Source organism: Oryzias latipes, chromosome 12, assembly GCF_002234675.1.
Source record: "Oryzias latipes chromosome 12, ASM223467v1".
Taxonomy (NCBI): domain Eukaryota; kingdom Metazoa; phylum Chordata; class Actinopteri; order Beloniformes; family Adrianichthyidae; genus Oryzias; species Oryzias latipes.
Window position 1 is genome coordinate 10,109,921 of NC_019870.2, and position 15,543 is coordinate 10,125,463.

General features: G+C 37.0%; 1 protein-coding gene across 1 annotated transcript in view; it reads right to left on the minus strand.

The window, feature by feature from the left end:
* Nucleotides 1–547: 547 nt before the first annotated feature.
* The window catches only part of LOC101168057 (potassium/sodium hyperpolarization-activated cyclic nucleotide-gated channel 1), a 72,865-nt gene continuing 57,869 nt past the window's right edge, over nt 548–15,543 (minus strand). Inside the window, exons 7-8 of the mRNA XM_023960750.1 lie at nt 12,095–12,259; nt 548–4,038 (exon numbers count right to left, since the gene is read on the minus strand). Coding sequence (XP_023816518.1) covers nt 2,984–4,038; nt 12,095–12,259 — 1,220 coding nt within the window. The 3' untranslated portion in view covers nt 548–2,983. The remainder of the gene's footprint in view (nt 4,039–12,094; nt 12,260–15,543) is intronic.

The following is a 15,543-nucleotide window of genomic DNA, read 5'->3' on the forward strand; positions in this document are numbered from 1 at the left end:
AATGTATGTGCTGATATGTTGACAGTTGTCAAACTGATAATGTGTAAGCTCATAAATTTAAGCCATAGATGACCTTTAATGCCCATTCCAGTATGTTTGTTGCAGTTGGGACAGTGAAAAACAAAGCACATAGTTAGGACGCGTTCCCTCTCCAAAGGCAAGTATCAAGAACAGCACAAACCAACAGTGCTGCAATCCATCTTGACTGTGCACTTTTTCTTATACGCTATGGCATATTCACAATTAAGTACTCTCGCTCGTAAATAGAACACCTCTTCCTCATTAGGACCTTAATCAAGATCAGGGTAGAATAAAATCCCCTGGTATGTATTGCTCCCTTTCCTACTGAAAGAATTATCTAGCTTTTCATTAGTAAGTCAGAAAGTGCAATTTAAAACAAAGACAATGACTTAGAATGTTTTGCTTTGGCCAGTTTCTTTCCACACATCAGAGTTCAACCGTAACATCAATGACTAGCTACAAAGACATGTATAAAGGTGCTCCAAATTTGTACAATGTCTCATTGAACGTGATATTACTGCAAGTCTAAAGATTGCACTTTTTTTATTGAAACTACATGACCTTATGACATTTTATAACCTGACTGAGTGAAAACTTCCCACGGAAGTTCCCATCATAAGATACCAATCGGATTAACTCGTACAATTGGCCATACTCGTTACTAACTCCTTTCTTGTATAAAAACATTGAGACATAGAACACAGAGTATAGTAAGAAAGTATGTGCAGCTGTGTGCAGAAATGACCCTTGAATGCACTGAGCTGACACTCTCAACAAAGGATGGAACATGGCGATAGTTTAGGCACAAATACTTTAGGATGTTCATGTAAAAAGTCAATGCTTCTGTTCACACAGAGATAACTTCTAAGCAGACAAACAATGAACAAAACAAGAATCTAACAGTACATTTAACGTCAACATTTTGAGATAGTATCTTTCTAAGTATTTGTGACAGTGCATGCTTTTCATGAGACTGGTGGGTGGACGGTATTGGTACACTATCGACACAATCTGTGGTAAAGACTTGTACATCTTTTGTAAAGTAGGATCTCTAAGGGGCTTAGTGACTGTGAACTGAAGGGCTGCATGGTACCACGAAAAATGTGACTCCAAATAGAAGTTGTGCATGACTGAAATTTTAGTCACATTGGATTACGAGGAGTGCAGTAAGGCCTCGAGCACAACTTTACAACCTACTCTATAGGTACAGAAAAAAACCTGTAAGCCATAGCTTGTTTAAGATGACTCAATACATAATATTTTGAATATTTAGAATTTGGTTTCCCCTTATCCTTTTGATAGTCACAGTATTTTTGCTCCTTACATTTACCATCCTAATGCCCAGGTCAGTTAAGAGTACCTAAGCCCACAAGATAATCATGAAAGAGACAGAAACCTTAATGCAAACCAGCATTTCCTTTCGTTCTCATAAAGGGCAGCACAGAAATGCCACCTGGTGAAAACACGTTCCCATGGACACTTGAGCAACTTGATACCTGGCATTTTTATGTGAAAACATACATGATGCTTTTCTGGTAGTAGCTACATCAATAATGAGAAGACAGCATGGACTTAACCAAAAATGAAGGTTAAATTGAGGTTTTTGTAAGCTTTTAGATAAAATACAGTCCACCCCTACATCTAAAGCAGCATCGACTCTGTGAAATACTAATGATATGGTTTTCAGCAGCTTTGGGACATGAGGCAAAAGAAGAAGTGTTTACATTTAACAGAATGATCTTGTCCACAAGTGATAAGCTTAAACGGAAAAACTGAATATCGCGAAAACCTTGTTTAGAAATGGCTATGAATGGCTTTCAATCAGGTATGTTTTAGCATCAAGTAGTGCTAGCTATTGCATTAAGGTTCATCTCCTATAAAACATACATTTTTTGTCCCCTAATTTCTGCCGCAATATAGATGATATCCAGGTTCCTGATAAAAGTAAGACATTGTTATGATAGAGAATGCACAACACAGTATCTGCAAAGTCTAGATCTACAAAACTATTTACAGCACACATATAAGTAATCTTTATGTCACAGTCTATTGCATAATGGTGATAATCTTTAGTTTATAAATATAAATATACACAGAACTTTTAAGCAACATTACATAACATCTCAGTCATCTAAACTCAAAATATGGAAAACAACAGCATCCATCTCCACACTCCACCTTCCTTTAAAAAATAAACATAGAAAGCAGCAGTTCCATTATCTATTCCCTTTGGACCCATAACACTATCATGGTTTAAATGTGAGCTTTTGTGGTGATCTAGTGGCTCCGAAGACTCTCTTTTCTCACTGAAAACAGCGTAACACTTGTTTATGGTATTTATGCTGATTCTGAAATGTCCTTAGTTTATTAATATGAGAATTGTTTCATCAGTATGTGCTTTTTATTTTGTTTTTCCTTTTCTGTAATAGTTACTTGCATTTATATTTCCACAGTGGTGTCTAAAGCTGCTTGATAGGAGAAGACAGTTCATTCAGTTAAAAAAAAAAACATTTAAAAAAATTCAAAATGCATCCAGTTGAAGAAATCAGAAAGAAAATGAATTAAAATTAAATTTTCGTATAATGAAATTTTTCATTTTTTTTTCAGAAAGGAAGACTTGAGTTTATACTACAGTTTTAAATTGCCATTGTCAATATTGTAGTTTTAATTTGATTGATATACACATACGCCCACACACACACTCATTCATACAGACAGAGAGAGACAGAGAGATGTATCATTATACTATACATTCTTAAGTTCAGGGAAAAAAATTGTCTAAAATATAATACAAGGGATTATATATACAGGAGATCTATGAGGTTAGTTGAGCAAAAAATTGGATAGAGATAAAATGCAGGAATTCATCATTTTTTTCCTTTTTTGTTCTATTTCAAAAAGGTAAATTAATTGAAAATGTGTTTAAGTTAAAAAAAAAAGGAGATGGGTGAGAAATATGAGATCATAAATTTGATGAAAATCGCATTTTGTCTTGCTCAGTCTCTGTACTGCTCAGGACAGAATCTCTCCTAGATCCAGGGGATTCCCTGTGCTGGGCTGAGGACGATGAGGCTGCTGCCACTGCTGCTGCCGCTGCAGCCGAACGCACAGGCGGCAAGGCTCCTGAAGACATCTGGCGGAACAAATTGACCCGCTGGGGCACCGTAGTGCGGATGCCACTTTGTAGATTTATTCCCTGGATGGCTGCCGCTGTTGGTGGCACTATGGAGGCCAGAGAGTCTCCAGAGGCTGGATGGGCTCTGGGCCCCAGAGACGTGTCATGTGGCAGTGATGGTTGGGAGGCCGATAAGTGTCGGATGTCTCGACTCAGGCTTCCGGACTGAAGAGCCTGTGTGCTCTTGTGGATGTCCCCCCGCTGAGGTGACGGGACCTGCTGCTGCTGCTGTTGAGGTGATCCTGCAGCAGCAGGTTGTGGACCAAGCTGTGGCTGTGAGGATAGAGCTGGTTGGGCAAGCGGCTGCTGGATTAGAGACAGCTGGGAGGCTGTGGGTGAGCCATACTGGAAGCTCCTGCTAGCCAAAGGGGTCTGCACTGGTGGGCTGCACATGGCAGCTGTAAAGGAGCATGGTGACATGACTGCTCCCGGCTGCTGCAACGGTGTCTGTGGGTTGGCTAAGGAAGAATTCATGCTGCCATGGGAAACACTAGGAGCTTGGTAAATCCCTTGTACTGCAGCAGCAGCACCTGGTGGCAGCATGCGGGCGACAGAGGCATTGGCAATAGCCGAAGCACTGTAGGTCATGGATGCAGAGGACTGCTGAAGCTGGGTGGTACCAAAGGCAGTGGAGTAGGGTGGCTGGGCTGGTGAGTTAATGATCGAGTTTCCAGACATTGGTGTCGAGTTCATCCCGGTGACCGACTGCTTGCGGTCCACCATCATCACCATTTCCCTGTCCTGACGGATAATCTGCTTCAAGATCTCGTTCTCCTGTGTGTTGAAAACGCCTGCGTTCAGATCCTTCTGGAACTTCTGCAGCAGCAGGGAGTTCTTCTTCCCTGTTGGGATTTAATTAGGAAAGATAAATACATACATCTGTGGCCATATTTGGTTAAACTACACAGGAAAAGGAAACCTAAGAGCCAAAACGATGCAGCTTGTAAGTTCAAATAAATGAGTACAACTTTTGAAGTCTTCATTGGCTTTGCAAAGGCGTCACCTTCAATGGGTCTGATGAATTATTTCCAGGATGTTTACTCTTACTAACTGCATCCTTTTAGACAGCCTTAGGACTATCATTAAGTATATATTAAGCAAAAAGGACATTGAATGACCACAAAAATGGGAAGTACACAGTTTGAGAAGAGTGAAGGAGACAAAAGGAGACAAAGATTGCTTGAGGTGTGACATGATAGCATAGACTGTGAAGGTGCTGATGTCAAAACACAGAAGAGGATAGATGAACTTCATCGACAAAACATTTCCTAGACAAGAAACACTAAAAGTCGGAGGTCTAAGAAGGAAAATGAAAACACAGTCACAGTCACAACTCAACTAAGACAAGTCACGTTTATAACAAAGTAAAGAAATCCTATTTTAGTTGGTGGAAATAGTTTCAAACTAGCCTTGAGACAAAGTAAGAGATCAGATCAACAGAGAAAATAAATGTACTTATCTTTACTCACTGTTCAATTTTAAATAATGAACAATTCCAGTTCCTGTTTATTAATATTGTTATCGTGGGTGGTGGAGTTAGCTAATATTATTGCCATCTTATTTAATGAAAACAGAAAACATTTGGACTGTCTTTTTTGTAATGTAAGGTCGCATAAATCCATCACCTGCTTTGGTCTAAATAACAAACTAAAAAAAAACTAAAAAAACTTTATTGATCGTTTTGATGAGAATATCTAGAACTGCTAATCATGTGAACGTAAAGTTGATGGGATACCTACTGTGATGAAAAAGTTATTCTAAGAATTAGCTTAGTTTAAAAAAATATACCAATTTTATTAAATGTTTCTCAGTTTAGTTAATACAATGAGTGTGTGTGGTATGCACAGGATTTGCAGTTGCCTGTAGCATGCTTACGCAAACTAAGCTCTGATTGTCTACTTTCCTAATTTTTAACTGTTATGGCCAACCTTATCACTTGAACAAAACAAATGGGATCCTAGAGCAGTGCCCAGGATTGGGGGGTGGGGGGGGGGGGGGGAATTAAAAAAGATTTATATGACGAGTCTGCGTCTTACAGTTTTGCCCATTTTCACTTGCAGACACTCTGTATTCACCCGTAAGGGCAGTTGTGACTAAGGCTTAAACTGCTTTCTGAAGGAACAACAGTTATGGTACAAAAAATCTTTCTCCGCTTTTTTATACTGTAGGAGCCATACCAACAAAGGCATGACAGATGGCTTTTACTACAGGAAACACTCGTGTATGTTTGTGAGCAAAATTGTCTTAAAATGTTAAGAGGTGTTAAACATATAAAACATGTCTTAAAGCTGTTTTATTAAAAGAACTGCCATATTATGCTGAAAAAACAAAGATCTGTTTACCAAGTTTACTTTGAGTGACCATGTCTGACTGTCTTTAGAGGACATGATTCCTTTAATTAATGTTGACCTTGTGTATTGACAGCCTGTGAAGCGTCGTCAGTAGAGAAGATAGAGTGGACTTTTAGTGCGCTGAAGGCTTTAGCCACAGTCAATCAATCATTAAGCCTTGTCCTTGAGGGCAGGAAATTTCTCCACAGTTTACCATTTAGTGTCACGTGCTCCCCTCAAGGCTTCCAGTAAATGCTGCATTCAAGTGTTAGAAAAGCTTTTGCCACTGTGGCCTTTGGAGACAAATTGTCAAGTTTTGCTGCATTTTTCATCACTCAGAATCAAGCTCTCTGTTAGATGTGAATTTTTTTTTTTGTGAATTATTTTTGGCTGAAACAGTCACTAAAAGGCTGGGGTTTAACAAGCTAGAACATTTCAACTAGACTACCATGAACTTACAGTCGTTCTTACATTGCAATGTTAAACGTGACAGGGTCAAACACTGGAAGTTGGAAGGAAAACACATTTGGTTTTAAAAAAAGATAATGCTTCTTCTGCTGGCAGCATTGGAGGGTTCTTGTACAGAATCAAGACAGGCACAGAATTTCAACCAGACATGCAGTCATTTCTAAGTCAGAATCTATATGTTTCACAAAATAAAAGCAGTAAACCCAATTTAGAATCTGAAATTGAATAAATAGCAACTTGGAGCTTATGGGACTCAAATGACATCGTTTAGTTGCAAAAAAAGCTGCATGTGTCTTCTGCATTGTCGAGCCTGCTCTTGCATTTCATTTTTGACCTCTGTTTTGTTCACATTATTGTGTAAAAAATCAATAATCATTGAGTACTAACTGAAAAACAGAGAAGATACACATTCAAATCAATTTAAAAGCAAATTGTCTGGTGATGTTTTTTCCCTTCCTTTCATCAGAGATACCTCACAAAAAATCATGCATTCAATTATAAGCTGTAAATTTCACAATTAAACTCTAGAGTCTAAGTCAGGGGTCGGGAACCTATGGCTCGGGAGCCATATTATGGCTCTTTTGATGGTTGCATGTGGCTCGCAGACAAATCTTTAATTATACTTTTTTTTATCATTAGTCCAGTTCTTCTCGGACGCGATGCCATGCCAGATGCGCGCAGTAGTAGCGGTGCTTGGAGAGAAATTTCTGCGCCAGCACTTTCAGTTTACTATTATCTATTATTTCACAGAGTTTGTACCAGCCTGAAACCTGTGAATTGCCGTGCCTAAAACCGCGCGCTCCCGTCTCTGAGAAAGAGCGCGCAGTTGCGGAGACGGGATGTGGGAGTAAGAAAGCAGAGGGTGGGGGTTATGGGGACAGGCAGTAAGGTGAATCGCGCAGGGATTGTAAAAACGTAAAACCCGCTGCCCGTCACTCACTGCAGCGTGTGAGTGTGTGTTTGGCTCTGCGTCTGCATGTGAGCAGTCTGTCTCACATCTACAGAATATTCATACTAACCAACGATCACGTTTAAAGTTTCAACGCCTGCATGAAGCAGAAACTCACCACAGATCAACCGGACTAAACCATCAGCAAAACTACTACGAGAAATACTCATCATTTATTAGCAACAGCATAACGATGCTTTTAAAAAGAATCCACAAACTTATTGTACTCTAAAAAATGTTGAAATTAAATCAAATGCACACATTCACTTGAATGTTTAGTTTTAAACATATTGTCGCAGACTGAGTTGGATGACTGTCGGTCCACGTTAAAAGTTCTGGAGTTCATTGAACGCATCATGCAGCGATCTGATTGGCCCTCAGTTCTGTCGCTCAGCCTGTTGTTAGGTAGTTTGGACCAATGGGGTTCAGCTATGGGCCAAATAAGGGAAATGGGAGGGCTGGAGCAGGAGCAGGGGAATATAAAGTTGGGAGAAGCGCTCTCGTCTCAGCGGGAGAGATTCAGGAGTTGCTGAATTAATTATACGGCGTTTGTTGCGGTCTATAGTAACCAGAATAAAGAACCTTAAAAGAAGTTAGGGCCCGTGCCTCAGTGTGGGAAAGTACATTATTGTATGGCTCTTTCGAAATTACTTTTAAAAATATGTGGCGTTTATGGCCCTCTCGGCCAAAAAGGTACCGACCCCTGGTCTAAGTTATATTGCTGCAACTGAAAGTACACCCAATGAAAAAATAAAGAGCTAAAATAAGGCTTAGTTTGCATTGTAGGCGTGAGACAGATGCTCTTACATTTGTTTACATAATACTTTGATACCCAAGGGAATTTCTGGTCAGCTTCTGTTTGCTGCCGAGGTGGAAAAACATGCCCAACCTTCATCCTTCCACCACCGTGCCTTGCAATTTTCAACATTTTTAAACCCAAACTACAAGGAATGACAGTACAGATCTCTAAAAAGGCTCAAAGTATTATTTCTTAAAATTGTAAGTCTTAAAATGAAATTTCAACAGATAAAGCCACATTGCAACCACACAAAAATATATATTGCGACACAAAACATTTACACAATAAGAAACAACCACGGAAACAATGACGGCTGGAACACCCAAAGAATGAAGTACAAGACCAGATGCATCCATAACTTTACAGAACAGTTATACATTCTTCTTTTCCCCCCAATATTATCTTTTATAAAAACAACAAAACAACTTTAAAAATGCCAACACATTTTGTTTTATCCTCTGAGTTATAGCAAATTTTAATAATCAAAAGAATAACTGTCTGCAAGAAACAAAGGTGTATAAAAAAGAACCTCTGTGTGATTTGATTTTCTTCTGATTAGTTTCTGTTTAAGTTTTTTTTTTTCCCAACAAGGTAGGATTTATATATTATATCCCTCAACCAAGAACATTCTATTAACTCATGAAAACATGAATTAATAATGAAATGTGACCTAAAACAAAAACAGATGTGGTGTTGCATTAGTAAAGTTTTTACTAATTTGCAATTATGAATGAATTACGTTATGAACAGACTTTGAGAAAAGGGTTACAAATCAATACTAAATTAACAGTTACACAAATAAAAATGAATGTGCTCATAATCCATCTGATTATTCAGTGAAACCTGAAGAATAGATGGCATGCAGCACTAAATGTCTTTTTTTTTTTTCTTGATCGAACATTGTTTTTAAAAATTAAATTATGTGCAGGCCTAAGGCAGGTGACTTGAGTAATGTCACTGATGCAGAAATTAAACAGGTAATATGACCTCTTGCAACAACTCAAACTGCTGGGGATGAACTTGAGACTGAATTCATTTTGCAAGCCTCAACAGGTCAGTTTACCGCTGTTCGAACATTTGAATTGGAATAAAGTGTTTACCTGGTGCCTACTCGTCGGCCAGGGCACTCTTGAAAACGAGATGAGCTCGTCTCAAGACGGACTCCTGGTCAAATAATTTTTAGATAGATAAAAGATAATGTCAAATGTGCAACACTTTCATGTTTTCAAAACACGATTATTTTTTTCTTTCCCTTTCAGAGCAAGACAAGCATGTGAGCAAATGCAGTCCAAATGTAAAAAAACGATACAACCAGCACGGATCATGACAGAATATCTTCCATCGTATGAGACAAACCCCTTTTATGCTAGTCTGGTAGACATGCCAGTCAGATATCAGAGTCCACTTTGTTTCTTTTTTAATATAAACATATTGTCATAAACTGACCCAGATGGCTTCTTTGATTTTATTGATGTAAAATTGAGCTGTGGATGTCGAAGGGCCTACTGTTTGTTGCTAAGATAAAACACAAAAATGTATTTTCAGTCTTGCTTTTGTAAATAAAATAGAATAGGTCTAAAACATGATGTAATAAATATTCAAACGTAACTTAATGTAATTTGTAGTAAGCCAAATATACCATAGGATGGCATAATAGTGAGCAGTTTTATGTACGATAAAACGTAAGAAAATCCTAAAAGGGGAGAATGTCTTAAATGAAGCATTTTTAATGTTTCATTAACTTTTTTAAAGAAGTTATGCTTTGCTAAAATGTATGTGTTAAGTTTTTGTAGGAATTTCTAATGCAACTCATTTAATATCTGTTTTTTTTTCTTAAATTAACATTTTCAGATATTATAAGGGTTATGGTTAAGCAAAGCAGCTCTAAGTTCAAGCAACACTATACCCTCCACTTAAAGTAAAATTGTCTATGTATATCACATACAGGATAGTGGAACATTTCAATTTTGAGTCACATCTGTGAAAGAGTTGGCAAGCCTTGGTACAACTATCTGAAGCAAAATAATACACAGAAATAGAAAGACACAAAAGGAAAACATAAAAAAGCAGAAGCAGATGTGATCTACAGTCCTGTGCAAAGAAGTCCAGTAACTCCTTCTTTAAGACATAATAATAACAACTTGTTCATTGTGGGTCTAAATATTTGGCAAATACGCCGGTGCTCACACCAGACAGTCAGAATTCCAAAACTCTGGTTAATGTGCTGCTGCATTACTTTCTACAGCTCTAATTTGCTTCTTCATCAACTTGCAGAAGACAGAATTTTCAAAACAAAATACTATGTGCAAACTTTTGCAAGTTATCTTTCAGCACAAAAGTCCTAACTATTGTCAAGTAAGCAGATGGCCTTTAATTTTCAAGTCAAATAATCTTTAAGAATTTAAGTGTAGAACAATGACTACAAAGTATAGCGGTAATATGGTGTAAACTAGGCATAAATCACGACTAAAAATGCTTTTGGTTTGTATTTTGTCAAACAAAAGGGGAAAAAACTCCACTTAGGTTCAATTTAAAAAAAAAAAATAACAATAATGACAATAAAATAAAATTTAAGCAGTGTTCTTTTATAATTTAGTTGATTGTATAATTGATGTATTTTTAAATTTAATTGTGTTAAAGTGAAAAAAGTGTTCAAAATGTTTTTATTTGTTTGTCTTTGATTTTATTTGTCTAATACTTTGACCCACTTCAGTAGGAAAGAAAAAATATTTGTACTTAACAACACATGATGAGATACTAATCTTTGCACAAGATTGTAGAAGCTACTATTAAGTACTTTTAGGATGTAGAACACTGGCACACTAAGATTGTGCTGATTCTGAAACTGTAACTTTTAATGCATTTTACATCACTGAAATATGTACTATTAAATATGATTCTAAAAATAAAGACCTTTTATCCAAAGCTGTAACCAGATATAAATACAATTAGAAAAGTGAAATTATTTAGAAATATTCAGTTACTTGGGTTAGGTTAATATCAGCCAGAAACTACAAATCATTCCAGATGATTTTTTTTTTTTGGAAGAAAAAAGAAGAAATATCCTACATTTTTGACACAATTTGAGTAAATAACTTATGTCAAAGCTGTAAAATACATTTTAATAGATTAAAACATCATATTGCCACATGATTGAGTTTTGGCACTGAAAAAAGTAATGTAAAGTAAGTAAATAATGTAGAAATATGCCATATATTTAATTACATTTAAATAAAATTAGCCTGACTTTAATACATTTTGTCAGATAATTATCTGTCTGACAGCTTTTATTTAAAAAGGTTACTAACAAATGTTTACTTTAATTACAGTATCTAAACAGAAAAAAAAATATTTTGAAAAGGAACTTTTCACGTTTCTGTGTTAATATGAAGTACTAAAGGAAATCTGCATCATTTCTAATTAACAAATCATATAATGTTACATCAGGAGAAAAAAACATTTCTTATAATCTAGAGAAAATAAGCTTTGGCATTTATGAGCTTTAAATTATATTATCCAGGTAGAAACTGAATAAGGACGCCATATTTGAGGAGTTCTGGGAGAAACTAATGAAGTTACAGAAAATCAGGGGTAATGTCGTCATTTCCTTCCTATGATACCAGATTGCACAAGATATCCTGTCTGTAACATCAACTATTCAAAGTTTTGGTTTAGCAATTTCTGGATTGCTGCTAGATGTTGTTCTAAATTGAATGTTGTCCAAAAGAGAAGTATTTAAATAGAGTTTTATTGAAGGCTTAATGTGTGCATACACTTATTTTACCTCTAATCCGTGATGATTGAGTTGCACATTTATCATAAATATCTGTTGAGAAATAAAAGTTACATTCCATGGCCCTTGTTTTTTTCATCTTCATGGTGTTTGTGTTGGGTTTCCCAAATCTTAGATTAGGCGGGGTGCTGCTCATACCCAGGAGTGCAGATGAGTGGAAAGAAGTTCAGACAGACATGCATGTGAGGTTAGCTTCCATAAACTCGTTGGCTTCCAGCGGGGGGGTCAACACCAATCCAACAGGGGGGCGACCTGACTCCCTCCCGGACAGCGACATGCACTGCCTTTCAATTAATCCAACCATAAAAGGATACTTTGGATCTTTGAGGAAGATTAATGCTAGTTATAACAAAAGTGTGTTTAATGTTATGTAAGACTAAGAGACGAAAGTTGACGAAAAAATAAATTAAAAAAAAGCAGAAAATGTAGCATACTGGTCATGCAGCACAAGATGGCACACACAGTGCTTTGATGAGGAAGGAGGGCAAACAGATGCTGAGACAGACCAAACAAGGCACAGTGACAGGCAAGAGAGTTGTCTAGGACAGGTAGATCTTACCGATGCGGTCCAATCGATCAATGGCAACTGTTTCGAAAGCACGTCGCATCATGGGGTACTCTTCTAGCACCTCATTAAAATGGTCAACGGAGAGGGAGAAGAGTCGACAGTATGTGTCTGCACGCACACTTGCTGTTCGTCTACCCTTGGTGAGCAGACAGATTTCTGTAAAAAATATAGAAAGGAAAACAGTTACTGCACTGGGGAACACACAGAGGGCCAACAGAGAAAATATCCAAGTTATTATGCTGTATATTATCATATAGATGGGCCGAAACTACAAAGGTTTCTGCATTCAAAGACGTAACGTGAAAGTAAATGAAATCTGAGACAGAAACACAGTTTGACCAAGACATTACGGTGAGACTTGATCCTCCTGGTGAGGGCAACTAGTCCTATCATAATATCATAGGGGAAACATCACTGCATTGTTTCATTATTGAACTGCAAAATGTAAAACATACAAACTGCAGCATACTTAAATACTCAAAACACACTTAAGCTATGTTCAAAACGTGATCTGCGATGCACGTTCAAAATGAAAAGTGCATGTAAACGCATGTCAACACGTGTTTCAAGGTTCCGTGTTCAAAACTCTCGCATCCACATGTAGCTTAGAAAATTTCTATTACTATTTTTAGGCTCTATGTACAAAACGTGCGGCCATTGAACGCACATTGCAATTTAAGGCTGGTCGAACTTTGACCAATCACTTGGCACTTGGAACTTGTTTGGATGGTAGTGAGGTTTGGATGGCTTCCCTTTTAGTTCACGGAAGTGCCAACCTCCAGAGTTATGTGACATTATGTTTTTTTATTTATTGGAATAAGGGGTGCGACAATTAATTGATGCATCAATTTCTATACCTGCAATCCAACCAGATGAATGTCTGATAGAAGTTGTTAATCAAGTTGAATCGAATTCACCTATACCATTAAAAACTGTTTCAAAATTAGTTAAATTGATCATCGACATTGGAAAAGATCAATTGGATTGCGGCCCGATAGGATTATTTGACTATAATGCAAAAACAACCAAGTGCATCACAGTGGACAACACACATTTGATGTCAGCAAAAACTGACCAGTCCATCATTATAGTCCCATGTGTGGAAACACTTTGAATTTAGCAAAGGCATGTGACCATACAGTGTGTTAGAATGTTGTAATACTGTTTCTAATAATGTTGATTATTTTGATGTGAAAAACAAAAGTTGGCTGAACTTTATGAAACTATAATCTCAATGGATTTGCCATTAATTCTTGTTTAGTGTTTTTTTGTACACATATAATTCACACTTGATTATCTTGTAAGAAATACAAGGAATCTGGAGAACTTCATCTGTACTGTTCAGTACAGGTATTTCACACAGGTTGAATTTTTGGCTAAAGATGTTCTGGATCAATGTTAGGTCAGTGAATAAGATTTTCGGGTTGTTCAAAATGAACCAATATTGACAATGAATTGACTATGCACCACAAATTATGATTGGTTAAATTGTTGTTAAATTATGGAAGCGATTATGTAGCATAAATAAAAAGCAAAGTCAAAACCAGAAATGCTTTTTCATTTTCAAAATGAAAAAGGATTTTTTGACTCAAAAATATAATGAAAAAGCAATCCACCAAAATGCTTTTTCATTTCCTTCCTCAACACAGCTTATTCTGTCACTTAATTAAAATGAAAATGAAAATGGTATTTGACATTTCATTTTCAAGACGTTCTCTGGTAAATGTGTAGCATAATTCATTTAGAAATGTCTAATTTGACAATTAAAATGGATTAACAGAAATGCTTTTTAATTTTCAAAATGTAGCTGCATTTTTTGACTCAAAATTAAAAAGAAAAAGCAATATTTCAAAATGCTTTTTCATTTTATACCTAAAACCGCTTATTCTGTGTCATAATTAAAACGAAAATGCAAAGAGGGGATTGCATTTGCATTTTAACATCCACCCCGCGCACCTTGTCACAAAATTCATTTCGAAAAAGCATTAGCAGAGGGGAGGCGGGGCGATGATGATGTGTCAATGTTTCGCACCAACCCTCTTCCAATTGTAGGTGGCAGACGAGTAAAGGCTAGAAAAAGAACAAGAAGAAACCTCTCCCTGCTTGCTCAGTGTGAACACAATGGGCTAAACCCACATTTGCACGACACATACCCGGTGAGTAGATTTACACAGTTTTACACCTGAAAAGGTACAAAGATTAAATCTGATAGAACGAAATGCATGGTCATTTAGTCATTTTGTATAAGAAATTTAACAGTTTTATGGAGACGGTACATTAGTCTTAAATTTTTACATTTTAAATTTAAATGAATGTTCACTTAAGGAATATTTTATAAAAAGCACAGTTGGTGCAAGAAATGTGTTGTATTATAGTCTACCCAGACCCTGATAGCTGTTCTACAAGTCCTGCAGGCAACATTTTTTCCTTCTAATGTTTTGTGGCTGGATGATTGTGTGCTGCATCCCAATAGGCTCACTTAGACTGAGTCTACTTTTAAATAACACGGCTCTCTCTCTGTTCTTTCTATTTGGAAAAACATGAATGGAATCTTTATGTTTTATTCAGCAACAATATATATATTGCATAGGATTTAAAGAAAATATCTTTATTTGATGAATGTGTAATTATTATGCAAGTTGAGGTGCTAAATTTTATTGGGCTTTCAGTAATGAAACTTAAAATTAACAATGCCTCATTGAAGATTCTGCTCAGCTGTCCTTCGTTTATTGACCCTTTCATGCATCTTCCAGTGTTTCTTTCTCTTGGTCTATGTACTGCTTTACTCTTACTCACAATTACTGCTTTGCATCCCACTACATGGTTAAATATCAGCTCATTAAAGTGCAACCCTACTCGGCTCTGCCATGAGCTGTCATGAAAGCCGAGCACAAAATATGTGAGATGAGCAAGCAACACTCTTAAGCTGTGGGTGTGAAAAAGGTGCGAGTTCTGCTGTAATGGAAGAGAACCTTTTTGCAGCAAGCCGCTACCGTGTTAACACAAGAAGACACGAGAGGAAAAAGGCAAAGAAGTACAGCATGTTACAGCTTATTTGAAGGGAGTGCAGAAAGAAGGGCCAAAACAAAGACACACACCCAGAGGTTGATCTGTATTAACATCAACACACTGCATGATGCCCCCTTTAGCCAAATGCAAAGGTAAATGTGTTTCTCCACTCTGAGACAGTCATGTAAGTTAGTTTAAACAAGATCAAGCAGCATAATTATTTCCAATACGTTAAAGTACCACTCCACTCATCTTTTGATTTATTGTAAAAGCACTTCCCAGTGGTCTTTTAATAATTATTATGACGTCTCAAAATAGAGCTCTGGGATGGACTGGTGACCCATCCAGGTTGTACCCTGCATTTACTGTTAGTAACTGGGATTGGCTCCAGCAACATCTGGGATTCTACACAGTGATTTTAGGTAATGTAT